The sequence below is a fragment of the Lissotriton vulgaris genome, chromosome 2_2 (assembly GCF_964263255.1).
Source record: "Lissotriton vulgaris chromosome 2_2, aLisVul1.2, whole genome shotgun sequence".
In the NCBI taxonomy this organism is placed as follows: domain Eukaryota; kingdom Metazoa; phylum Chordata; class Amphibia; order Caudata; family Salamandridae; genus Lissotriton; species Lissotriton vulgaris.
This window is the reverse complement of record NC_141688.1, coordinates 317,526,607-317,552,168: the sequence shown is the minus strand read 5'-3', so window position 1 is coordinate 317,552,168 and position 25,562 is coordinate 317,526,607. Positions and strand designations below refer to the sequence as shown.

Below are 25,562 nucleotides of genomic sequence, written 5' to 3'. Positions count from 1 at the left end.
TTACAGTCCTGGCCTATCTGCGTACAGTCCTGGCCTATCTGCGTACAGTCTGGTTGGCTGGCAGGCGACACCCTTTCCCTAACCAGCCGTAAGCATTCAACTCCAGATCCGCACGGCCTTTGACTGCGACCAATGGGGATCTGTTGCAGGGCCAAATCCCCACTGCGCACAGGGCTTGTACCACAGAGATTGGCCTTTGGCCAGGTTGCGTTGTTTTATTGTTTGGATCTGCAGATCTCGATTTGGTACTACAAATCCAAGGAAGCGTCAGCATCATGCCTGGGTACCGCAAACCAAAGGCAAGCCAGACGATAAATGTGGAGGTCTGTGGTATTCAAATCAATTTTCCCAAACCCCGCCTCCACGATGCATGGTCTGGCAAGAGTTACCCTGGTTTCACAGTAGCGAGGCATTAACCTTGCACTGAATTTGTGGCCATTTATTTGGATCCAGTACACCTCCTATGTTGCCTGGGATTCACGGTAACCGTCACGGTTTCATGGACCGTGGCTACCATTTTAGGTGTCTAGGATCTGGGAATGCAGATATGGATCCACTGAGCCTGTATCTGTTTTTTAAACTTTAGTTACGCCAAGGATGTGGGCTTTTGGAGGGTCCCGCTACTTAGGACTGGGAGTTAGGGTGTACCTATCCTGCTCTCTCATTTGGCCTACTACCACAAGGAAAATGCCCTGTGTCCTGAAATAGTTGCTGTAAGAGAGACATTTCGCTCTTAGCAGTACCAACTTGGATTCGTGTATCTGAAAGGAACAACAAGAGAAAAGGTTCCCTCATCGAACCAGATTCCTTATTTTTTTATTTCTGGATTTGCGAAGAATTTATAAATCCCAAATGCTATAGATATACAAGCGTTAACCCTTTAAAGCCCATACAGCAGCTATAATCTTTTTAAAACCTCTTCAATCTCAAAAAACTACTGAGGGTTTACACTAAACCAATAAAAGCAGGCTTTCTGTGCCGTGTTCTACTTTCATGCCATGTTTGGTGAAAATCCATTCATTGGTTCTGGCAGTAGGAGGAAAGCAAAATGTTCTAAAATAGGAAAAACACAACTTAACTCCCCACCATTTCAAGATATGTCCCCTGCACGGATCTGAGAGAAAGCGGCATGCCAGACCTTAGTTGACTATGCCAAGCAATGGCCAAATTTGGTGCACTCTGTCTTAGAGGGGAAACAGTTACAGGCAAATCAAAAAATGTATTTTCAACGTAAAGAGTGGCTGAAACAGAACTACAGAGTGGCCACTGCCACGGTAAGTTATACAATGAAAAGAGGTAAGGTTAAGCACGGTACCTGCGTCAGAGAGAGTGTTCCTGTCTTCCACTGCAGCATGAGGTTCTTGATTTAGGAATGTAGGGTTGGCCCTCTCATGCACCAGGGAGTTCTCCTCCACAGACCATCTATGTTCTGCCACCTTAACGGCAGGCTTGGTTCCATCATCCTCTACAGGTACGTTCTCCTTCAAAGCGAGACTCTGGTCTTGACTCTCCGGGGCAGGCCTCACCTTCACAGTTTGGATCTTGCCCTCTTCTGCAGGAGTCACCTTCACCACCACCATACCATGGATGTGGCCCTGCACCTCCTTTGTTGGCACAGTTTTCTGTGTGCGGGCTACCGTATCCACGTCCTTGACATGTCCCACCTCCACTGCGATGAATGATCGACGTTCCACCCCCACGTCAGCAACCTCTTCCTGGGTATGAGCTTGGTCCTCCTTTTCGGGGATCCCCTTCAATGCAGCATGAGTGTGCCTCTCCACCTCCTCTGCCGGCACGGCCGTCCCCCCTGGAGGACCTCCTGTCTCCAAAGGCCCTCTGGGCTCCTTCTGATCTTCAGTCCAGAAGTGCAGCTCGGTGCCAGGCCGAATGGTGCAGCACACAGCGATGTACTGGAACCCAGAGTGCGTGACATGCACCACATTATGATCCGCAGCACAATTACCCCTCTTAACAAAGCTGCAAAATGACAAGGAGGAAGCAAAGTTGGTGTTAATTTGGGAAGACTGCACCAAGCATTAGGAGGTTTCATGTGCCTCTTTTGGAAGGCAGACAACGAAGGGCAGCCCAACAACAAATGCCACACTGAAAGTAAGCACTGACCCTGGGCGCTCCAGTCACTCCCAATAACCATTGTCTTTCCCATATTTGGAAACCTGTACATATTTAAGTGTTTTTGTTAAGATAAAGATGCGGATTCATACATTTTGGTATGATGGTCCTTTACTAAATATACTTCTATGGGATACATCCAGTTCAATAAAATCAGAACTCCTTGAGCTGGAGTGGAAAACATGCAAATAATCCAGTAGTATACAAAACAGCTGTACCGAGGGGGCTAGTCCTTTTTAGCGCTGGCTTTAAAATTGATGTGGTTTGGGCAAGGCGCTATGGATTTGTGCGATTTGTTTATCATCAACTATGGTGGCCCTACAGTCAGAGGACCTCTGAGCTGCACACCAAACAGATCCACCTAGGGAGTCATGGATTAAGGCTTCCAATTTAAGCTCATATTTAAATTAGTAATGAAACAGCCAGTCCATAGACGGTCTGTTGTAAGAGCCTACATTTTGGGATCCAAAATACAAGTTTGGTGATAAGTAACCTATTGATCTATCCAGCGGACCTACTGACGTTGTTCCGAATGGTCTTCAAGGATTTATAAATTGAGGGTTTAAAATAAACTTGATTAAATCAAAACTTCCCCTCTCGGTGGAATAACATCTTGCTTGAAGTGCTTAGGGGTGAAGCTAGCCAAAACGAACAACCCCACACTTGTGATAAATGTGACTTGACAGTGTCATGGGAAAGAAGAATTAACATAGTAAAGCAGGTGATTTCACCATATTACCTCTTACTTTCAGGTTGTTTAGTCAAGACTCTACAAGGATGGTTTGAGAGAACTCTAAAATGGGATGGATAATCAATGCAGAGTGTTCGAAGAAATATCCTACATTCTTAATAGAAAGAGGGGAGGAGTGCATCTCAACCTCTAATTTGAGGCAGCTTAGCTCCAAACACTTAACAAATGATGATCTGTGTTTTTTCCAAAAACATTGGCAGCCCATGGACAAGGTGCAGAGTACTTGAACCCTGTTGAGTGTGAAGGAGATGCCTACAAAAAGAAATACATTTAAATAAAAAATAAAAAAAACACAGGTCAACTCTTGTGTACATCATGCTAGACACATGAGACAGACTAGACTTTAATGAAGCAGTATATCTTTGTCGGTCATCTGCCTCCACCTTAGATGAGAACAGCAGACTTTCTTCATCTATGCTAGTGGGAGCCTTCTACTTTTTGAGAAGGGAAGACTATGTCTGATCAACAATCTCTTTAAATGTGGATCATATATAACTGTCTTTGCACGACTGATCAAATGTGACATGCTTATTGTTTTGTATTGGTTCAAAACGAAAATACACTTTCTTTTTCTTTTTTAAACTATCTGTTCGAGTGAATCCATCTCAGATCTCTTGATAGTTGTAGGAGAGAGTTCAGCTTGTATGCGAGGATGAAAAAGTGATATTTCCAGCTTGCATACTAGACATCAACTAAGGCCTTGCCACAAATTTGAATGGGCGAATTAAACAATTTCCAGCCACATGGATCAACTTTGTCTCTAGAGGGAGCGAACAGTCGTTCCCATGAAGGCGAGGGGCCTTGAATGGATCCTTCAACTGAGCGGCTTCAGTGAATGACTGCCCGAGGCGATGATCAGTTGGAGGTTTCAACATGCTCAGCCAGTCGGCCAAGAAGGAAATGGATAAGGAGTGTTCTTGTAGACTGCGCCCTCGCTTGTTGCGGCTTTCGCTAAAAATACTGAGCTGAAGTGAGGAGAGAAAGGAAGAGAAAAGAAAGATGGCTTGTGGAGAGAAGTTCAAATGTTGAAGGTGAATTGGAATTTGAAAAAAAAGTTATTAGTCCTGTACTTTAGGCTTTCCTCCAGGCTGAATGGAGTGGAAAGGTACTCAAATGCTGATGTAGGATTTCATTACATGGCATCTGAAACAAAGTCTTTCTCCCACACCCTCAAGTGTGGGTAACTGATCACATTTGAATGCACATTTGTGGCTGTCACAATCCCATTGTACGGCACAGGCTTCAATCCAACTCACAGGCAGGTAGCCCTCATGTTCAGAAACCAAAACACAGCGCACACTCACTGTATTGTTTGAGCCCCCCACCTCCCAGCGTTCTTAGTATTGGTCTAACCTTTTCTCACATGGCTCACTCCCCCTCCCAACATTGCCAATGCTTCCAGAAAACTGCAAGTTTCACTCCACGTCACAGTAGAAGTTTTGTGCCCCAAACCATCCACTCTAGAGGTCTCCCTCTGCAACTTGGGGCAGACAGCAGGTCCTCTCTGTAAGCCTTTTACAATCCTCCCACTCACCTTGTCCATCCAGCATTCCTCTCCAGAGCCCAAGTGTCATTCTGGACATCAGAGCGAACCTCCTGGAAAAGCAAGAAGAGAAACCAAGTGTCGGGGAGGTCACAACATGCATTGGGTACAGATGATAGTACGGTGGCCCCAGATTATATTACTCTAGTCCTATTTTGGGGGCCCAGATGTTATCACTGCAGTCCTATATGGGGGCACTAGATTATATTGCTGTAGTCCTTTTGTGGAGTAAACACAGATTGTATTAAACTGACCATGACACTTAGCTGGCAAAGGTTCTGGCCAACAATGAAAGAATATAATTCCTGACCTATTCAAGGCATCCCAGAGATTTAAACTGGATCACAGGCCCATAGTTCACAGCTGTTCTTTACTTTGAAGTCTGAACAAATATACATTACAGTGGCTGTGAAAACTGTGCAAAAGTTAAACTTGCAGCACATTCAGCCATAATAAATGTCTTCATCACAATTTAAAAGCTGTGCAGCGTTTGTACAGTCATTGCTCTTATCCAACAAGACCCATATATGTGCTCGTCTGTCATTCCCCTGAAAGGGGGTGTGCACTACTCTTGGAAATCCCCCAGGAGGGGGGGGGGGCTCTTTGTCAGTAGCGGCTGGCACGGACCAGGGGTGTGGGGGGTTTCAAAGAGAGGGATTCAAAATAAGAAAACATACCTCCTCGCGTCTCTCCAGGTCGTCCCTGCGCTCCATCCAAAAGCTTAAGCAGCCAGGCCCCCCATACCCATCATAAGCCTGCATTGCAGCGTTGTGATTGGTCTGAGAGCCGTGGTTCGGCGATCGGATGGTGAATGGGTCTTTGGGCATGCTCTCCACGCAGGCTGAATGCAGCCTGCGTGGAGAACATGCAAAGTGCGCAAGCGTGTTTACCCTGCTCGAGAAGGCCAGTCAATCATGCGCACTTCACAGAGTGCCGCCACTCCTTCCCCTGCTCTGAGAGCAGAGCAGCCCCACCCCGCAGAGACGCAGGAATAAATAAATTAGATAATGACGACCAGTTATTATAATTTTTCCTTCATTTCCAATGTGACAAGCAGTGGGGCGACGCTCCTCCGCCACGGCAGAGGAGCTGCCACTACCCTTTGTTCACTTGGTGCAGAGCTAAGCACGATACAGGCTGTGGGGGGTGGGCGGGGGGGGGGCAGCCTTTACTAGGAGGGATCTGGTCACAGAATAACAGAATTCTTCTAACCAATTCCAAGACGTTCAAAGGAGAGAGTTGGGGAAAAGATGGGAACCTTTCTGTTTTTGGGGTATTTCAAAGAGAAAGAAAGCATTGCTCATAGGATTTGCTGAACTCCGACGAAAAGAGGGCATTTTTTAGGGAGATTTGTGCCAGGTATTCCTTGGTCTAGGAATCGCAACAGGTATTCCCCTGAATTGTGTAATAACTAAACTATTTATTACAATCAACGGTATTGCTAGCTAAAAGCTTAACATGCTAAGCATATTTAACCAGGGACTGACCAGTATCTTCAGGAAATTCCTGGCTTTTTGATGCACAATCAGCTCAACAGACAGCACCTCGGCAAGGCAAGATGGTTGCAGCCCGACCAGTGACGTCTTTGTCATCACAGGAGCAAATCATGCAATTCTGAGAAAGTCTCTCAAATTGCAAACCTCTAATCTAATTAGAAGTATTGCATCATTTAGCGTAGATATGTGCAATGCTTTGTGTGGCGTTTATCACTGTTCCAATTACACCTTCTGGTATTTGTACTTCGGCTTCAAGGTAACAATATACAAACAACACCAGTCTGTGTCGGTTTCCCCAAAGTGCTCTACACCCTAAGGTTTCGTTAGATTTGCGTGGGCAAGTGGCAAAAGAAGCTACTTACCCAGAATATAATAAACTCTTCCGGCCATTTTGAAATTCTGAGGAGGGGGTCTAACGTAGAGAGTCCACAAGGTGGGGACAAGCGCGTCAATGACGAAGAAGGGACTTAAAGGTTCATCCAGGCAAAGCCAAGAGCACAAGATGATCTGCACTTTTAAGGCTTATGCTACAGAAATTGTATAGCAGAACTAGAAAAGTGTTCTGTTCACCATGTTACGGGTGGTAAAATCCACTCTCACATATGTGAGTTAGGGAGAAGCCTTGGCGTAGTGGGAAACCTGGACATACTGGCAGATCGAACAATAAGGCGAGTGGGCACGCTCTTATCAAATGGAGCAAATGTGTAAGGAAATGCCTCTTTTACATGATCACCCCTACAGTCTTGGACCAATGCTGCTGGCTTTCGACTCTGAAGGTGTGCATAGTCCTGCCAGATATGCCTCAGTGTCCTGACCTTTAAAATGTTTAGGACTTATACGTTCACCTACAATTGGCATAAGTTAACTTACTTATAAATCCCTGGAGTATGGTACCGGGGTACCCAGGGCCTGTAAGTTACAGCGTCCCCCGTGGAGTGCAGCACTTATTGTGTCACAAGGAGTGTAGCAAAGCACAGCATGACTCCCAGCCCGCCACTGCTGGCCGGCAGAGAAGCTTTCACGCTGCTAATCTGATTTGACCGCATAAAAAACGGACAAAGTCCAGACTTTCCTTTCTATTAATATAAATATTTATATTATAAAAGACACCCCTAAGACTGGCAGGCCTATGGAGCCCTTAGGCAGGGTGCTGTATATTAAAAAAGTACGATGTTACACGCTGACAACTCAGCTGTGCTAACCCCAGAATGGGATTATTAAAGTTGGTACTTCAAGGTATCAAAATAATCGCTACATTAGACACAACTTGATGCCCAAGTCTAATTTACTGTAACATTTGAGAAAAAGGCAACTTTAAAAAGTTGACACACTGTTGCTCAAGTTTTCCAGTGGCCATTAACAGAAGCTGGCCAAAAGACAGTCTTCTGCTGGTGGAAAAGACATCCCTGAGCCCCAGACAGAACAGGTGAAAGGCAAGAGTCCATTGGCTAACTTCCTGTTACAGCTACAGGCCACAAAAGCTGAAGTAGTCCGCCTTTCAAGTCAGCAGCCACAGTTGCTTGATCGCAAACGTGCAGCCTGGGAGACAGAACCCAGACACTGATGGACGTCTTTTTTAACTGCACATGTGCAAGTTCGACTGTGCACGCTTAGATAATAGCGGCCCAGGTTAGGGAAGGGTACGGGTGACGGAGCTCACATACATGACATGGAACATGAGGGGCCTTCATAACCACTCGCAGGAGCAAACAAGTCCATGCTCATCTGACACAGCATGGTGTTTGTTGGACCTGGCCCTTTCTGTAGGGTTGTCCCCAAATGTTTTACGTTCCTTTGTCATTTGTACTGACCTTTTTTTTGTTGGCTTTAGGACTCCGGGCACTTTACCACTGCTAATCAGTGTTAAAGTGCACATGCTCTACCTCTAACCATGGTATGAATGGATAAATTAAATGTAGTAAATTAAATGCTAGTTGTGGGGCTTGAGCATTGCTTGTGCCACCCTCGGATGTAGCCTTTCAAACCTGTCTCAGGTCTGCCACTGCAAGGCCTGTGTGTGCAGTTTACTGCCTCTTTGACTTGGAATTTAAAACTACTTGCCAAGCCCTAAACTCCCCTTTTATTACACATTGGTCACCCTAATGGTATGCCCTAGGTAGCCCTAAGGGCGGGTGGTGTGTAATTAAAAGGTAGGACATGTGCCTTTATTGTGTCGGATGTCCTGGTAGTGACAAACAGCCTATTTTGTTTCTCACTTCTGTGAGGCCTACTCCTCTGATAGGCTAGCATTGGTAATTCCCTTCTATAATTTTAAGGGGTAATTCCAGATCAGAAAGGAGTAGTGTTGCCATGTTTGGTATGTTTAGAATAGTGGTGATAAATCCTACAAACTGGTGTAGTGAATTGTACATTACTATTTTACCGGTCTGCTGTCTGCTACCCCTCGTTGTGCCCTGAATCCTGTGATCTCCAAGGGCTGGTCAGTTTGTCCTCCCCCTTGTCTTTTTTAGCATCTCCAGGGCCATCTGGGATTTTGTTGCCTGCTTTTTCATGTAGAGGCCCATTCAGAGCGAACCAGCACTCCACTTTGCAAGACTCAAGTGTGCCGTGCTGTGGAGGACAATGCGGCCCGATTGCCAGCACAATCACGCTGTGCTGTGGAGGACAGCGCCGCCTGATTGCAAGCTGGGGCCCGTGCTTTGTTGTGTACAGCAAGCCGCTTTGTTTGACCAGTCTCTGGTTGGGCGCGAACCAGAGGGACATATACGTTCTCCAGTGGCGGCAGAGTCCTGGTCGGTAGCATCTTGTCAAAGCACCGCTCCATGTGGGGGCATGTCGTCAGAGCAACAACTGGCCACACAGACACTCAGAAGCTCAGACGGTGCGCTGTAGCGAGAGACCTAGTGAGGTCCTGCAAGGGTTGAACCTTGTGCCACCCTCCTTACCTTGCAATGTGCCTGGGGGCAATGCCTACTCCGAGGATATAGTGGACACGGAGAGAGGTGTGGTATCGCCTCTGTGGAAAGTACACAAGCCCCCCACCAGCGTCACCCGTACAACACTTGGAGAAAGTGGCAGCCCTTGTTTTGTGCGGCCACTGAGTTCTCACCTCCATTGGCATAGTTCTGATGGTGACTGTCTCAGTCACCGTAAAGGCCGCAATAAGTGCACCAGTGCTTTGCACCCTACGTATGAGGCCTGTTTCTATAGAAGCCCACAGAAATGACCATAACTAGGATCATAGGGGCCATAATTGCTTTCGTGCCCTTTGGTTATATTTTCATGATAGGTTTGTGTTCCTACTCTAAATGGCATCATGTACAAGAGATTTAAGATTCATGCTAAATATGAGAAATGCCCATTATTTATTCATAATGTGCAGAGAACATATGGACCATGAATAGATACACAGCTTTTATGGGCGCTCTCGATCTGAATAGATACACAGCTTTTATGGGCGGTCTCGATCTACAAGTAAATGTTAAAAAACCGTTTGTCATGATAACTGGTAACAGGAAAAAACGGGTAAAAGACATCTATCTCGACAATCAAAAACTCGAGGTCACTGCCCAGTACCCATACCTTGGGATCATGATAGACGAAAGAGGGGACCAGTGGAGCTATTGAAAATTTACAGTGCCAAATGTCAGGCAATTGCCTTATATGGTTCGGGAGTTTGGGGACACAGACACTAGTGCACTACAGGTAGTAGAAAATACTTTTTTAAGATTTCTTTTAGCCACTCCGAGAGGCACGTCAATTTATCCTTCTCATTTAGAATTAGGAATCCCTTACCTAGAGGATTTGCTCAAGATCCAGCCCTTGATGCTGTGGCGGCGTGTCTGGACCTCGGACAAAAACACGTTGACACAGTCTATTGTAGCTGACACAATGGCGCTTGATCAGTCCTCAAAAGTAAAGTGGCTTTGCTACATTAGAAATTTCCTCAAAGACCTTGGTCTTGAGAATTACTACCTCCAACCAGAGTCCATGGCTGACCTCCCAAAGAAAGCACTAAATAAACTAGCTCTCAGTCATTTAGAGACGTTGAGACCGACATCTGAGTCGTCAAAACCTTCGGTTCTGCATGCGAACTTGGTACAGACAACATACTGCATTCAGCCGTACCTAACACTCCAGATCACTACAAATGAGAGAATGTTAATGCCAAGATTCAGACTGGATAATTTCTTTAGACTGGTGGCATTCCCCGTGAGTAACAGTTGGGACCCAAATCTTCCCTCATGCCCCTGTGATGGGGAATCCAAACAGTCTAACATACATGCTATCATGTTTTGTAAATTCTATCACCCACATAGGAGAACATGGATACTACCAACACTGAGGCGTTGGGGATACAGACAATGCCGTCCGGCAATGCTACGCCTCCAAATGTTAGAGTCCGAATCTGTTTGTTACATTGTTCTTAATTTTCTGAAATGCATTAGGAAACACAGGAGAAACCTGTAAAAAATACCTCGCCACTAGTTTTAGACTGCTTAACTGAAATGTTACGACATTCCTTTCGAAAAAAAGTTATAGAATTGTTTCTGTATGAATTTCTTTGGAACAAACTATTGTAAACTGTAATTTTGAGTAAATATTTAAATTGTATTTTCTTCTTTTAAATGTTCCTTTATTGTTTTCCTTTGTGAAAAGCCGAATAAAGAAATGTATTATTATATGGACCATGCATAAGGTGCAAAATATTTATGATTCCTGTTGTCTTGGTTTGTGACTTGTATAATACAGATTTATACTCGGCATACACAACAAAGAGGAGACCAGCGATGGAGGGGAACACTGCAATTGCGAAGTAAAACAGACGTTTTTTTAAATACAGCGCAGGACCGCGCATCTCAAGAAAGCAGGAACACGAGGACCACTCCTTCCATTGCATAAAATAAATCCGAGACGTGCAGCACCCCGCGCATGAAGGCGCTGAAGCAAAAAGAGTAATCGTAAACATTACGAAATAAAAAAATCGATAAGGGTGCAAACACGAAGACAAAGATCGTAAAAGATAAAGAAACACATGATCTAGAAAGTGAATGCTAGAGCATACGACCAGCAACGATTCAGATGAATAAAAGAGACAGAGCCCTGAAGAGAACCCATAAAGTGACAGGAATGAGTTCGAAACGCGTTGGCTTTTGAATCAGGAATGCATTAATTTGCAGTATTTAATGACTTTGACAAATTTAATATGCACTAATTTGCTACTTGTTGAATAATAGTATCTAAATGTTCACTTTGTCCTTTGTTTAGTTAGATATAATTTATGTGAGTCTAATTGTTGATCAAAATGAATATGGTGTCTATATATGTAATGTAATTTATGTGGTGTTTATATATGCAATGTGGAATGTATTCTGTTTTGAAAATTTATGTTGGAATTGTTGAATATATTCAAGTATCTTTTTTGTACCTAAACTTTTTTGAATATAATGAAATAAAAAGCAAAAAGGTATTAAGTAAATATACCAAACAGACCATGTAGTAATACTGGTTTGTTTTCCTCAATTGGGAGGTGACAAGTAAGGTGAAGTTGGCAATTTTTTTGTACACATTGTATAATACAGAAGCATATTTTTCATATACTTCTGTATGGAGTCTCTTGTGGGGTATTCATTGTGTTACTAGTGCGAGTGTGATGCACAGATGCTTTAAGCATTGACTCTGATTATAAGCCCGACTGCTCTGTGCCAAGCTACCAGAAGGTGAGCACAGGTTATCTTTGGTGTGTAACTTACTTGCCCTGACTAGAGTGGTGGGTTCTGCCTGGCTTGGGTGCATAACGCAGCCAACTAGATACCCCATCTCTAACAGTGTTAAAATAGCATTTCTACAAGAAACACACCTCTCACCTTGTGATAGATCTACGTTTGCATCGTCTTAGGGGGACAATAGCTACTTTTCAGATTGCAGCTCCTATTCACACTGGGTCTGCACACAAATCTACCGGAGTGTCCCTTTTACACATACAGCCAGCTTTACAGATGTGAATGGGAGATACGTGCTGGTCTCCAGAATCCTGGAAGACAAACAAGTACTCAGTGTCAATGTCTATGTCCTCAACGTGGATGCCCCTGATTTTTACTGTGAACTTTCGGCACTTATGGGTCGAGTTGAAACTGAATTGGTGATAATGGGAGGGGACTTGAACATAGTGCACAATCTACTAGTAGATTCCACTGGCTCAAACGTGGGTGGCAAACTGCTGGCATTACACGTCCTTTGGAACATTATCGATATTTACACTTTGGTTGATGCATGGCGGTTGCATAATGCCCCGACGTCAGCATACACATTCTATTCTGCACCTCATGTAGTAGGGATGGGTATGATTACTAGTTCCTCTCTGCGAATGTGGCCCTGTGGCTGGAAGATATGACACCCCTCAATCACATGTTGTCCGACCATTCCTCGATTAGTATGCAAATGAGGATACCATATGGCGGAGGAGGCCTGGAATAACATTGGTGCTTTTCCGGCACTGCCCTCCATGAAGAGGTTTTTCGTACGGAATTCTGTTGTCAAATACTTCATCTTAATAACAGCTCAGTCACCATGCAGGCCACTCTATGGGATGCATTTAATGGTTAGAACTGCAAGGTGTGCATCTTGAAATATGCCATAGTGTTGCGCGATTTTCACACCCACCTTTCCCTCACAGAGACTGAACTGCTCGGTATTGGTCGCGAGGACTCCCAACTGCACAGCGAGAACCAGATAGATCCTGGTGAATGAGTTACAGGACTTAGCAGCCAGGGAGACAGCTTAATTAGGGAAATATGCATGTGCGCGATGATACAGGGAGGGAGAGCACCGGGCCGTACCTTAGCTCGACTACTGAGCCCCTAATAGACACGAAGGGCACATCACTGAGCTGCGGACGAAGGGGGGAGGACTGCTGACAGATAATGAGAGTATAATCACAAAACTCACACATTACTACCACAGCCTATACTCCTCCCAAACAACAAGTGACGCCGCTAAAATTAGTAACTAGCTTGCTGGGATCGGGAAGGTCTAGATTACAGAGGGACAGAGACACTTTTTGAGCGAACCCTTCTTTAGTGTAGACATATTGCAGGCAATAGATGCCTTTGATGGAGCTAAGGCCCCAGGGATAGAGGGGCTCAATGGAGTGTTTTATAAGGCTCATAAATGCGTGCTTGGCCCACATCTCCTGGAGGGATATGGCAAGACCCTCGAGACTGGGTTTGCCCACCAACACACTACGCGAGACTGATCACGCAGCTTCTGAAGCGGGGTAAAGCACCTCACCTGTGCTCCTCATATCGTTCACTTTCGATACTTAACCTACATAATAAAATTCTGGCCAAGGTTTTGCAACAAGACTGGCTCTACTGATGGAACTTCTTAAATCGCCAATACAAACCACAAACCAGCTTTGTCCCTCATAGGTCCATTTCCATAAATCTATGGAAGATGTTCGGGGTGCTGAATCAGATATCACCTGACGGTGCTTGCTTTGCTAGATGTCGAAAAGGCATTTGATTCCTTAGAATGGTCTTTTCTGAGGGCGATGTTGGATAAATTAGGTTTGCCCCACGGATACACTGCTCTTACCATTTGACTCTATTCAAACCGAGTGGCTCGAATGAGGATCAATGGCTCCCTCACAAATCCATTTTAATTGTCATGGGGGACTCATCAAAGGTACCCCCCGTCGCCACTAATTTTTATAATTGCCATGCACCCTGTTTCAGCAAACCAGGAGCGAACTCTCCACCAAGGCCTGTAGTTCAGTCCTGGCCCTTTGTTGGTGTCCATGTATGCGGATAACATCCTGTTTTTGGTGCGTCACCCTGCAGATAATCTTGCTCCCCTCATCTAGCAAGTTATTTGTTTCTGTTGCCTTTCCGGCCTTACCATCAACTTGGCCAAATTGGAACTCTTTCCTAGTCGCGACGCCAGAAGTATTGGAGTACTTGTTGTCTTGGAGTGAGGAATCTGCCAAATATATGGGAGTTTTACTACATGGTCAAAAAGATCTGGTGATCTGGTTGAGCTATGGGTCAGTCATGGATAAGAGGACCACACAGATCGAGCGGTGGATCAAGTTGCCCATACCCATGGTGGGCCGCATTGCCATCATTAAGATAGTAGTCATCCCTAGTTTATTTATTTCTGAACATTCCAATTCCACTGACCAACAGCTTCTTTGCTACGATAAGTACCCATATGATCCGGCCTGTTTGGGCGGGAAGCCAACAATGGGGTACCTTGACGCTCCCCTTTGAGCGGCACGGGTTGGAAGTACCTGTCTTACAGTTGTTTTTCTTTGCAGCACAATGTCAGTTTGCATATTACTAGAAATGATAGTGTACCTGGCGCACTCTGCATTAATTTATTCCGGTCTTACGATAAGTGTGCAATGTTGTGTAAATGCCTACTGAGCATATGTTATAATGATCTTAGAGGCCCAGCCCCTCAAGGGCGACTGGGACAACAACATGCAACAACCACAAACGTTTATGCAATAAAACGTTCAATACTTTTTGTCATTTGTTCATTCAGATAAACTTTTTATATTTTTCGCAAAGTTCAAAGAAGCATTTTACATAAACAGTATTGTTCATATCTTTTGATATATTACAATCATAATGAAAATATATGCATTATTAACTTCACACCCAATGCATTTCGAGACCTGAGTCTCTTCTTCAGGGGTATAGCTGCAAAAGAAATTATGAAAATGAGACCAATTCATTTAAAAAAAGGGATTATACTCTATATAATTCAGTGACTCAAACCCAATCACCAGCACCTGCGTGACAAGCCACCTTAGCCAAACTTACTTGAAGTTCTCAATGTATTCCTACAAAACAATGAAGTAAAAGCAAACAAACAGACTTAATCAAAGTCCACCAAAAATAGCTATCTCAATTTTTAGGCTCACCATAACGTAAACCAAAACCTATGTACCTTAGGTTCCGTGTAATAAATCCTAATGCTGATGGAAACTTCCTCTGTGGATCTGGCACTGTGAAATTATATAAACTCAAATCAGAGTCATAAGGTAGGAGTTTTTAGGTCTCGTCTCTCAATGCGCAAGCGCATTGAAGAGGCGAGACTATAGCGTCTTAAACAGACTTTACCTAACTGGGCGATTTGGTGCTGTGCCCGTGGCTTTTAGGTCAATGCGCAAGCGCATTGACCTAAAATGCGCGTGCACATCACCAAATCGCCGTCTGTTCCCTCAGCCGCACTCCTCCCACACCTTAGCTTCACTTCAAAGGCCCCTGCTGCTTAACACCCTCTCCCCACTCCGCCCCCTCCCCTGCCCGCCGTGTCGCATTTCTCCTCCCCCCCCTTCTCTGCAGGGGCGGCTCTAGGTTCATGGTGGCCCTGGGCATGGAGCGTAGGTAGGGGGCCCTGGAAGAGGGGGTCCGGGTGGGGCGGAGCGGGGAGGCCAGTGAAGAGGGGGGGTCATGGTGTTTGGACGTTGTATAGAGCCAGAGGCCACCAAATCCCTGCCAGGGGCCCCCCACACAAATATGTATCCATCCTCAGAGGATTATTATATTAAGGATATATATTGATGTGGTGGCCCCTGGGATATGGTGGCCCTGTGCAGGTGCACAGCTTGCACATGCCCAAGGCCGGCCCTGTTCTCTGCCTTCCCTCCGTCACTCGGCCCCCTCCCCTGCCTGCGTTTTACGGACTTCCTTTTATCCTGTGCCCTTTAGCCCGGTTTCTTTTTCCCTAATCTTAGACCGTATTTTCTCCAAACTGTTCACACTATCTTTCTCAGTCGTTTGTAAATAATTGTGAGTGTGTGTGTGAACATGTTTAGCTGCCACCACGGATTTTGTGAGAGTTATTCTACCCGAGTGGCACAGCGGCTTCGCATGCCCGCGTTTACACACTGTCACCAGCCTGACACTGAAGCAGGCGGATTTTCCACTTGGGCTGTCAAACAATCTTCATCAAGAAGGCCCCTACTACTTACAGTTAGCTGCGAAAAACACAGTCTGGCGGATGCTACAGTCATTTAAGCACAGTGCGAATCTCAAGCTTTTATTTGACGCTATGGCTTCTTGAAAATAATAAATATTAATGTATGTTTGAACGAATGTGTCTGGGTTGTCCAGGAGTCCGCCAGTTTGACTCTGGATACCGTCCAGCCAAGAAAATGTTCGATGTTGAAAGGTAAACAATGTTTGAAAGATGCACTGGGCTGCGCAGTTATCCGGGTGAATGATGGCGTTGCAGGCATGCATCCATCTGAGTGTACGTCTGTAAAACCCTGTGCGGCGCAACGACAACACGAGCGCTTTGTGCAGCGCTACATAATAAATATAAGAAAATAAAAGGAGATGTTTGCTTCAGATCAACAGCTCAGGCTCGAGGTATGCACCTAAAAATAGGGTACTTTTGTTTTTTCGCATTTTTTTCGTCAGTAATGCTCGAGTTCCCCTGTTTCACGCTAAAACGGATACACCACCACATCCACCATCACCATCACATCCACCATCACCACCACATCCACCATCACCTCCACATCCACCATCACCGCCACATCCACCACCACCACATCCACCACCACCACATCCACCACCACCACATCCACCACCACCACATCCACCACCACCGCATCCACCACCACTGCATCCACCACCACTGCATCCACCACCACTGCATCCACCACCACTGCATCCACCACATCCACCAACACTGCATCCACCACCACCACCACACCCACCACCACTACATCCACCACCACATCCACTACAACCACCACCCCATCCACCACTACCACCACCACCGCATCCACCATCACCACATCCACCACCACATCCACCATCACCACATCCACCACATCCACCACCACCACATCCACCACCACCACCACATCCACCATCACCTCCACATCCACCATCACCTCCACATCCACCATGACATCCACCGCCACATCCACCACCACCACATCCATCACCACCACCGCATCCACGACCACCACCACCACTCCCACCACCACCACCACATCCACCACCACATCCACCACATCCACCACAACCACCACCCCATCCACCACCACCACCACATCCACCATCACCTCCACATCCACCATGACATCCACCACCACATTCACCACCATCACATCCACCAACGCCACATCCACCACCACCACCACATCCACCACCACTACCGCATCCACCACCACCACCATTACATCCACCACCCCATCCACCACAACCACCACCCCAGCCACCACCACCACCACCATATCCACCACCACCACCGCATCCACCACCACATCCACCGCATCCACCACCACTGCATTCACCACCACATCCATCACCACCACATCCACCATCGCATCCACCACCACATCCACCACCACCGCACCCACCACCACCACCCCCACCACCACTTCCACCACCACCACCGCATCCACCACCACCACCACTACATCCACCACCACATCCACCACAACCACCACCCCATCCACCACCACCGCACCCACCACCACATCCAACGCATCCACCACCACATCCACCGCATCCACCACCACTGCATCCACCACCACCGCATCCACCACCACATCCACCATCACCACCACATCCACCATCACATCCACCACCACCACATTCACCCCAACATCCACCATCACCTCCACCACCACCACCACATCCACCATCACCTCCACCATGACATCCACCACCACCACATCCACCACCACCACATCCACCACCACACCCACCACCACTACATCCACCACCACATCCAATACAACCACCACCCCATCCACCACTACCACCACCACCGCATCCACCACCACCTCCGCATCCACCACATCCACCGCATCCACCACCACCACATCCACCGCCACATCCACCACCACATCCACCATCACCACATCCACCATCACCACATCCACCATCACCACCACTTCCACCACCACATCCACCACCACTTTCACCACATCCACCACCACATCCACCATCACCGCCACATCCACCACCACATCCATCACCACCACCGCATCCACCACCACCACCACTCCCACCACCACTACATCCACCACCACATCCACCACCACATCCACCACCACATCCACCACCACATCCACCACCACATCCACCATCACCACATCCACCACCACATCCACCATCACCGCCACATCCACCACCACCACATCCATCACCACCACCGCATCCACCACCACCACCACTCCCACCACCACTACATCCACCACCACATCCACCACCACATCCACCACCACATCCACCACCACATCCACCACCACATCCACCACCACATCCACAACCACATCCACAACCACATCCACAACCACATCCACCACCCCATCCACCACCACATCCACCACCACATCCACCATCACCTCCACATCCACCATGACATCCACCGCCACATCCACCACCACATCCACAACCACATCCACAACCACATCCACAACCACATCCACCACCCCATCCACCACCACATCCACCACCACATCCACCATCACCTCCACATCCACCATGACATCCACCGCCACATCCACCACCACATTCACCACCACCACACCCACCACCACTTCCACCACCACCACCGCATCCACCACCACCACCACTACATCCACCACCACAACCACCCCATCCACCACCACCGCATCCACCACCGCATCCACCACTACCGCATCCACCACCACATCCACCATCACCACCACATCCACCATCACATCCACCACCACCACCACATCCACCATCACCACATCCACCATCACCTCCACATCCACCATGACATCCACCACCACCACATCCACCACCACACCCACCACCACTACATCCACCACCACATCCAATACAACCACCACCCCATCCACCACTACCACCGCATCCACCTCCGCATCCACCGCATCCACCACCACCGCATCCACCACCACATCCACCATCACCACCACCACATCCACCATCACCACCACTTCCACCACCACATCCACCACCACTTTCTCCACAACCACCACCACATCACCACATCAACCACCACCACATCCACCCCCACATCCACTATCACCACCACCACCATATCCACCACCACCATATCCCCCAGATCCACCACCACCACATCTATAGTGTGTGGCTCTGTGTGTGTTTAGGTGCAAATGCAATGTTCTTGGATTTTTGTCACAATAAAATACACTGAACATAATCTTCACAAAAGTTATTTAGAAACGTTTAAGCTATTGCCATTATAAATTACAATAACTTTTATTTAAGTATTAAATATTTACAAAATTAAAAGCCATTGTTATTTGTAATATCAATACATCTAAGTCACGTAAATACAACACACATTGCATTACAAATGCTATAGGTGTCACATTTGAAAAAGTTAAAACTATTGACATTGTAACTGACAAAGCTATTAATTTTGCTACTTTCAAAACCAACACATAAATAAAAAAAGTGTCATTTACAATACCAATAGCTCAAACTTTCCTAATGCGAGACCTATTGCATTTCCAGTGCTTGTTTTAACTAGCTGGTATCACGGCAGTTGGCTGTTTTTTAATCTTCTCGAAACAGATAAGAATTGTTCGATCTTTTTACAGATCATCTGGTATCTTCACCCTTATTACTATGCTCGTAGGTAAGATTATGGCAATTCAAACACTCAGTGATGTGTCTTTGTTAATCTGAGCTAAAGTTTTGGTAGTTTATTTTTGACTATTTTTTGACTGTTTAGAAATATAGCAAACCTAAGAGTTTACCACTCGATCTTTTTACAGACCATTGGGCTATTCAACGATTACCACTATTCTTTTAGGTAAGAGAAAGGCCACTTACAATCTTTTCTTTATGTCATTCCTTATCTGATCTTATGACTCTGATTTGAGTTTATATAATTTCACAGTGCCAGATCCACAGAGGAAGTTTCCATCAGCATTAGGATTTATTACACGGAACCTAAGGTACATAGGTTTTGGTTTACGTTATGGTGAGCCTAAAAATTGAGATAGCTATTTTTGGTGGACTTTGATTAAGTCTGTTTGTTTGCTTTTACTTCATTGTTTTGTAGGAATACATTGAGAACTTCAAGTAAGTTTGGCTAAGGTGGCTTGTCACGCAGGTGCTGGTGATTGGGTTTGAGTCACTGAATTATATAGAGTATAATCCCTTTTTTTAAATGAATTGGTCTCATTTTCATAATTTCTTTTGCAGCTATACCCCTGAAGAAGAGACTCAGGTCTCGAAATGCATTGGGTGTGAAGTTAATAATGCATATATTTTCATTATGATTGTAATATATCAAAAGATATGAAAAATACTGTTTATGTAAAATGCTTCTTTGAACTTTGCGAAAAATATAAAAAGTTTATCTGAATGAACAAATGACAAAAAGTATTGAACGTTTTATTGCATAAACGTTTGTGGTTGTTGCATGTTGTTGTCCCAGTCGCCCTTGAGGGGCTGGGCCTCTAAGATCAGTTTGCATATTACTGGCATCATGTAGGCACTTTGCAAGCCCTAAGCGGGACCAACTGAGACATGTCCCCCTACTCTATATTCCCAAAAGGCATACCACTCGACCCCTCCTATGTTCAGATGTTGTCCACCACTAGCTGTGCATGGAGGAAACTTTGCCATTATCTTGGGTGTGGCATGCTTTACTCACCTGCCCTTCATTTAACTCATAAGCTCTGGCTTCCCCTCTCAGAAGAAAAGCTGGTCCAGCGCACTCTACTGGACCACAACTTGCCCACAATTGGAGACTCCGGTACTACCCATTTTGGCGACACCACACACATGGTTCATTTTATACTTCAGCCCCTACACAACACGCTACATGGTAGAATACCCTTCTACCCATTGGCGCCAGACGACTCCACTCAGATGACGTTCGTTATTCTGCTACAGATAAGGGGAGACGGTTGTCCAGACTGTCTCAGGCTTGTGTTGCCATGAAGCCAGGGAATGATGGTCAGATTAGACACCATGTGAGTGGTATCTGGTACATCCACTACCAAATTAGACCTGGCACTACTGTTGCAAACAAACAAAGTGGGTTTCCACTAATCATAGGCACAAGCTCCTGCACTATAAATCTCTCAAACGTGTATACACCACATCTTGGGACCGGGTTAGAATTAATCCCACACGGTCCTCCCAATGCCCAAAGTGCTGAGCGATTGATGCCACTTTTGAACACCTGTCCTGGAACTGACCCCAAGTACAGAAGAACTGGACAAAAATCCTCTTTATGATATCTACCATGATTGGAACAGTACTCACACCTAGTCCTTTTACTAGCCTCCTAGGTAATGTCAAGGATGTCACAACAGGTGTGTGTAGATTTGCTGACGTGGCACTACTGCTTCTGAAACAAGGGTTGGCATTACTCTGAGGCAGCAGACTGTCCCAGCGAGACAGAATGGTTAAAAACCATGGTTTCCTGCACTATGACTAGCGGAATACACGCCACATTACAACCACTGTTTCACGGCCCAAAGATATATGGCAGCCATTTCTCAATTACTTTCTGACTTTGGAATCTGATGTGCCGGTTTAATTTGGTGACCTGCATTTCGCGCTGGACTGCTTCAACAACCCCTCCCATTTACACCATGCAGGCTATTACTACACGTATGCCATTCATGCTGAGGACTCTGTAGCCTGATCAACCACCTAGACAACCTGCAGTCAGTCGTCCCTCAGGGCCTACTTCCTGCCATGTATGTCGATTAGCAAGAATACTTGCCACTTTTGGCCAACTGTTGTCCTGTTATTAGCACTGCTTACAGAACTATACGTAGTTTTTTCTTGTTGTTAAGCAAATGAAAATAACGTTTAAAAAGCTCCACACTCCTCACAGGTACCCTTTAAAAGGCATGATGCAGGAGGTGCAGGATGGTGCCTTGTTTCAACACAACAGATCAAGTACACCACCAGTCTGCTTAGGGCCCTCCTTTCACCCTTTCCCAGCACCAGGTCTCCAGATGTTTGACTCTAGAAACCAGCCTGCTGTGCCCAGAGCTCAACTCATCATGAACCACCAGCCATGATTACTGTACACTGGAACACTGACTTTAAAGGTGAGTACTTTGGCGGCCTATTGGAGGTGCGAAATCTTGTCCACTTCTAGGAGGCGAGTTTTGGGGAGTTTAAACTAGTTTTGTGCTTATTGAGTCTATGTTGATGGGCTTAAATCCACTGCTTTGTGCCCCCGTTACCACCTCAATTTCTACCGCACTTGAGCTGGAGGGCCCCTAATATTCTGTCCTAGACCTTTCTTCCACTGATTGAAGTCTTTAGAACAGCAATAACACCAGGGCTGAGAACCACCAAGATCTTCTTACCATCCCAAACCCTCAAGGGGGATTGTCCATAGGCACTAATGTTAGTTTCCTGTGCTCTGTTTGGAATCACATCAAGCCAAGCCAGAAGCTGCTTTGTGTGTAGATTATCATGTTCACTGCCTTTTTTTTAAAGCCGTAGCTGTGACTGAAGAGTGAGTTTCTCTAGGTTTACTCCGAGTTTCAATCCTGCTACTACCTCTTGCGTTAAGTCTCAAATACTCACCCTCACTACCTAGAGAGACCCGGGTGCCGAAAGGGAGAAAGACGGCTGTCCAATTAGAGTGCAATAGTAATCAAGGTCCCTGTACGCGAGAAGTATATCGTAATATCCCCCACGATACTGCCCAGTACCACTGTCTGCTCTAGAGCACCAAGAAGAGCCCTCACAATTACTAGAGTCACAACATGTACAGGGTTCAGTTCTCATTACTGTGGTCATAACCAAAACTGGACTAAGAATATATTATTGTGGTCATATCACATGCCAGGATCATAACAAACTCATATTAGGTTACAGATGCCCCTAACACATTCCAAGCTCACACTGCATTGTAGAGGCCCAACTACAAGACTCGGGTGACATCATGGGGCCAGAGCAGATGCCAGACTCATTACTTTAGGAGGCCCAAGCACAGATTAAAGTACTGGATATGCTGCTTTCCTTAGGGCACAAATCCTACAATGGCCTACCGCCTGCGTCTCTGAGGCTCCATCATCCATCTTCAGTGGCCCGAAGAGAGTCCCTATGGCAAGGGCCTCGCCAACACACCAGACTCCCAGGGCATTATCCCGAGTGGGTCCCAGAGCGAGCCCAGAAGGAAGGCTCCAAAGGGCCCAGTGAGGAGTTCTTGACATCACCTCCCAGATCTTGGGGAGGTTCGCAGGACCAGGGCCTGAGGTAGGGGTGCAGACCGGTGCTGTGGCAGCTCACAATCTGTAGACAGAGAAGAGTAGAAGTCAGTGGGTGCACCCTTGTGGGACACCCCAAAAGGTCATCATTTTCAATCCTTAAACTATATCCCATCTTCCTTTTAAGGTCTATGTGCAAACATAACGGTGGTCTCCAAACAAATACATTTGTCTCCCTTTGTTCTCTTCGTGGTGTCTAAACTCACACTCTCGCCTCCTCTCCTTACCACTAGAATCCCTATCTTCAGGTTACAGTTTTTGTTTATCCCTCCTGTGGTCTCAATGCACCTTCGTGAAACTTCATTACTCCCCCGAGGCCTATATTCAACTTCAAGTCCTTCATTACTTGCCTCCTATGGCCTTTATGCACCTTTATGCCCTTCATTTCTGCCCTTCTCTGTTCTCTATATGAAACTTCGCAGCCTTCATTCATTTAATCCAATGGCCTTTCTGTTCACTTTCACAGCCTTCATTCCTTTCCTCCCATGGTCTCCCTATTCACTTTGACAGACTTCATTCCTTTCGTCCCATGGCCTCTATTCACTAGCTCGGCATTCATTCCTTCTGTCCCATGGCCTTTCTATTCACTTTCACGGCCTACATTCCTTTTGTCCCATGGCCTCTCTATTCACTTTCACGGCCTTCATTCCTTTCATCAAATAGCCTCTCTATTCACTTTCACAGCCTTCATTCCTTCTGTCCAATGGCTTCTCTATTGACTAGCTTGGCATTCATTCCTTCTGACCCATGGCCTTTCTATTTATTTTCACTGCCTTCATTCCTATTGTCCCATGTCCTTTCTATTCACTAGCTCGCCATTCATTCCTTTTGTCCCATGGCCGCTCTGTTTACTTTCACGGCCTTCATTCCTTCTGTCACATGGCCTCTCTATTCACTTTCATGTCCTTTATTCCTTCTGTCCCATGGCCTCTCTATTCACTTTCACAGCCTTTATTCCTTCTGTCCCATGGCCTCTCTATTTACTTTCACTGCCTACATTCCATTTGTCCCATGGCCTCTCTGTTTACTTTCAGGGCCTTCATTCCTCTTGTCCCATGGCCACTCGGTTTACTTTCAGGGCCTTCATTCCTTTTGTCCCATGGCCTCTCTTTTCACTTTCACGGCCTTCATTACTTTCATCCCGTGAACCCTCTATTCACCTTCACGGCCTTCATTCCTTCTGTCCTGTGGTATTTCTATTTACTTTCACGGCCTTCATTCCTTTCATTCCATGGCCTTTCGGTTTACTTTCACAGCCTCATTCCTTCGGTCCCATGGCTTCTCTATTGACTAGCTTCGCATTCATTCCTTCTGTCCCATGGCCTTTCTATTTACTTGCACAGCCTTCATTCCTTCTGTCCCATGAACTCTATTCACTTTCACGGCTTTAATTCCTTTCATCCTATGGCCTCTCTATTCACTTTCACAGCCTTCATTCCTTTCATCCCATAGCCTCTCTTTTCACTTTCACAGCCGTCATCCCTTTCATCCCATGGCCTCTCTATTCACTTTCACAGCCTTCATTCCTTCTGTCCCATGGCCTCTCTTTTCACTTTCATGGCCTTCATTCCTTTAATCCCATGGCCTCTCTATTCACTTTCACGGCCTTCATTCCTTCTGTTTCATGGTATTTCTATTTAGTTTCACTGCCTTCATTCCATGGCCTTTCTGTTTACTTTCACAGCCTCCATTCCTTCTGTCACATGGCTTCTCTATTGACTAGCTTGGCATGGATTCCTTCTGTCCCATGGCCTATTTACTTTCACGGCCTTCATTCCTTTTGTCCCATGTCCTTTCTATTCACTAGCTCGGCATTCATTCCTTCTGTCCCCTGGCCTCTCTATTCACTAGCTCGGCATTCATTCCTTTTGTCCCACGGCCGCTCTGTTTACTTTCACCGCGGTTCAAAAGGGGGAAGTGATGGACGGAGCATCTGAACAAATCAAACACTCACACCCAGTCAACAGATCTGGGTTTAATGCATCACCGTTCTTAAGCCCACTCTGCCACCCCAGTTCAGACATGGCCATATGCAAATCAGTCTGACCCTGTGCCTCATGGGAACAGTCCAGCCCAAACTGCCAAGCCGTGCCTTCCCTGGACCGGAATCAAGCTTCCTAGGACCGGTTTCTGGCATTCCAGCCGTCTTCGGCCAGGCTTGCTTGAATCCAGTGGCAAAGTGAGCAAGGGACTCACGTCTGAGCATACCCTGCCAACTTATGGCGAACAAAGCAGTACAAAATGGGTGGTGGGGGACGGAGCATCTGAACTTTATTTCATGGCCTTCATTCCTTTTGTCCCATGGCCTTTCTGGTTACTTTCACAGCCTTCATTCCTTCTATCCCATGGCCTTTATTCACTTTCACGGTTTTCATTCCTTCTGTCCGATTGCCTCTCTATTCACTTTCACAGCCTCCATTCCTTCTGTCCCATGGC

General features: G+C 46.2%; 1 protein-coding gene across 1 annotated transcript in view; it reads right to left on the bottom strand.

The window, feature by feature from the left end:
- Positions 1-23,095, bottom strand: part of ZNF408 (zinc finger protein 408) — a 50,187-nt gene extending 27,092 nt beyond the window's left edge. Inside the window, exons 1-3 of the mRNA XM_086959672.1 lie at positions 22,908-23,095; positions 4,416-4,477; positions 1,316-1,977 (exon numbers count right to left, since the gene is read on the bottom strand). Of these exons, the coding sequence (XP_086815798.1) occupies positions 1,316-1,977; positions 4,416-4,477; positions 22,908-23,072 (889 nt within the window). The 5' untranslated portion in view covers positions 23,073-23,095. The remainder of the gene's footprint in view (positions 1-1,315; positions 1,978-4,415; positions 4,478-22,907) is intronic.
- Positions 23,096-25,562: the final 2,467 nt, after the last annotated feature.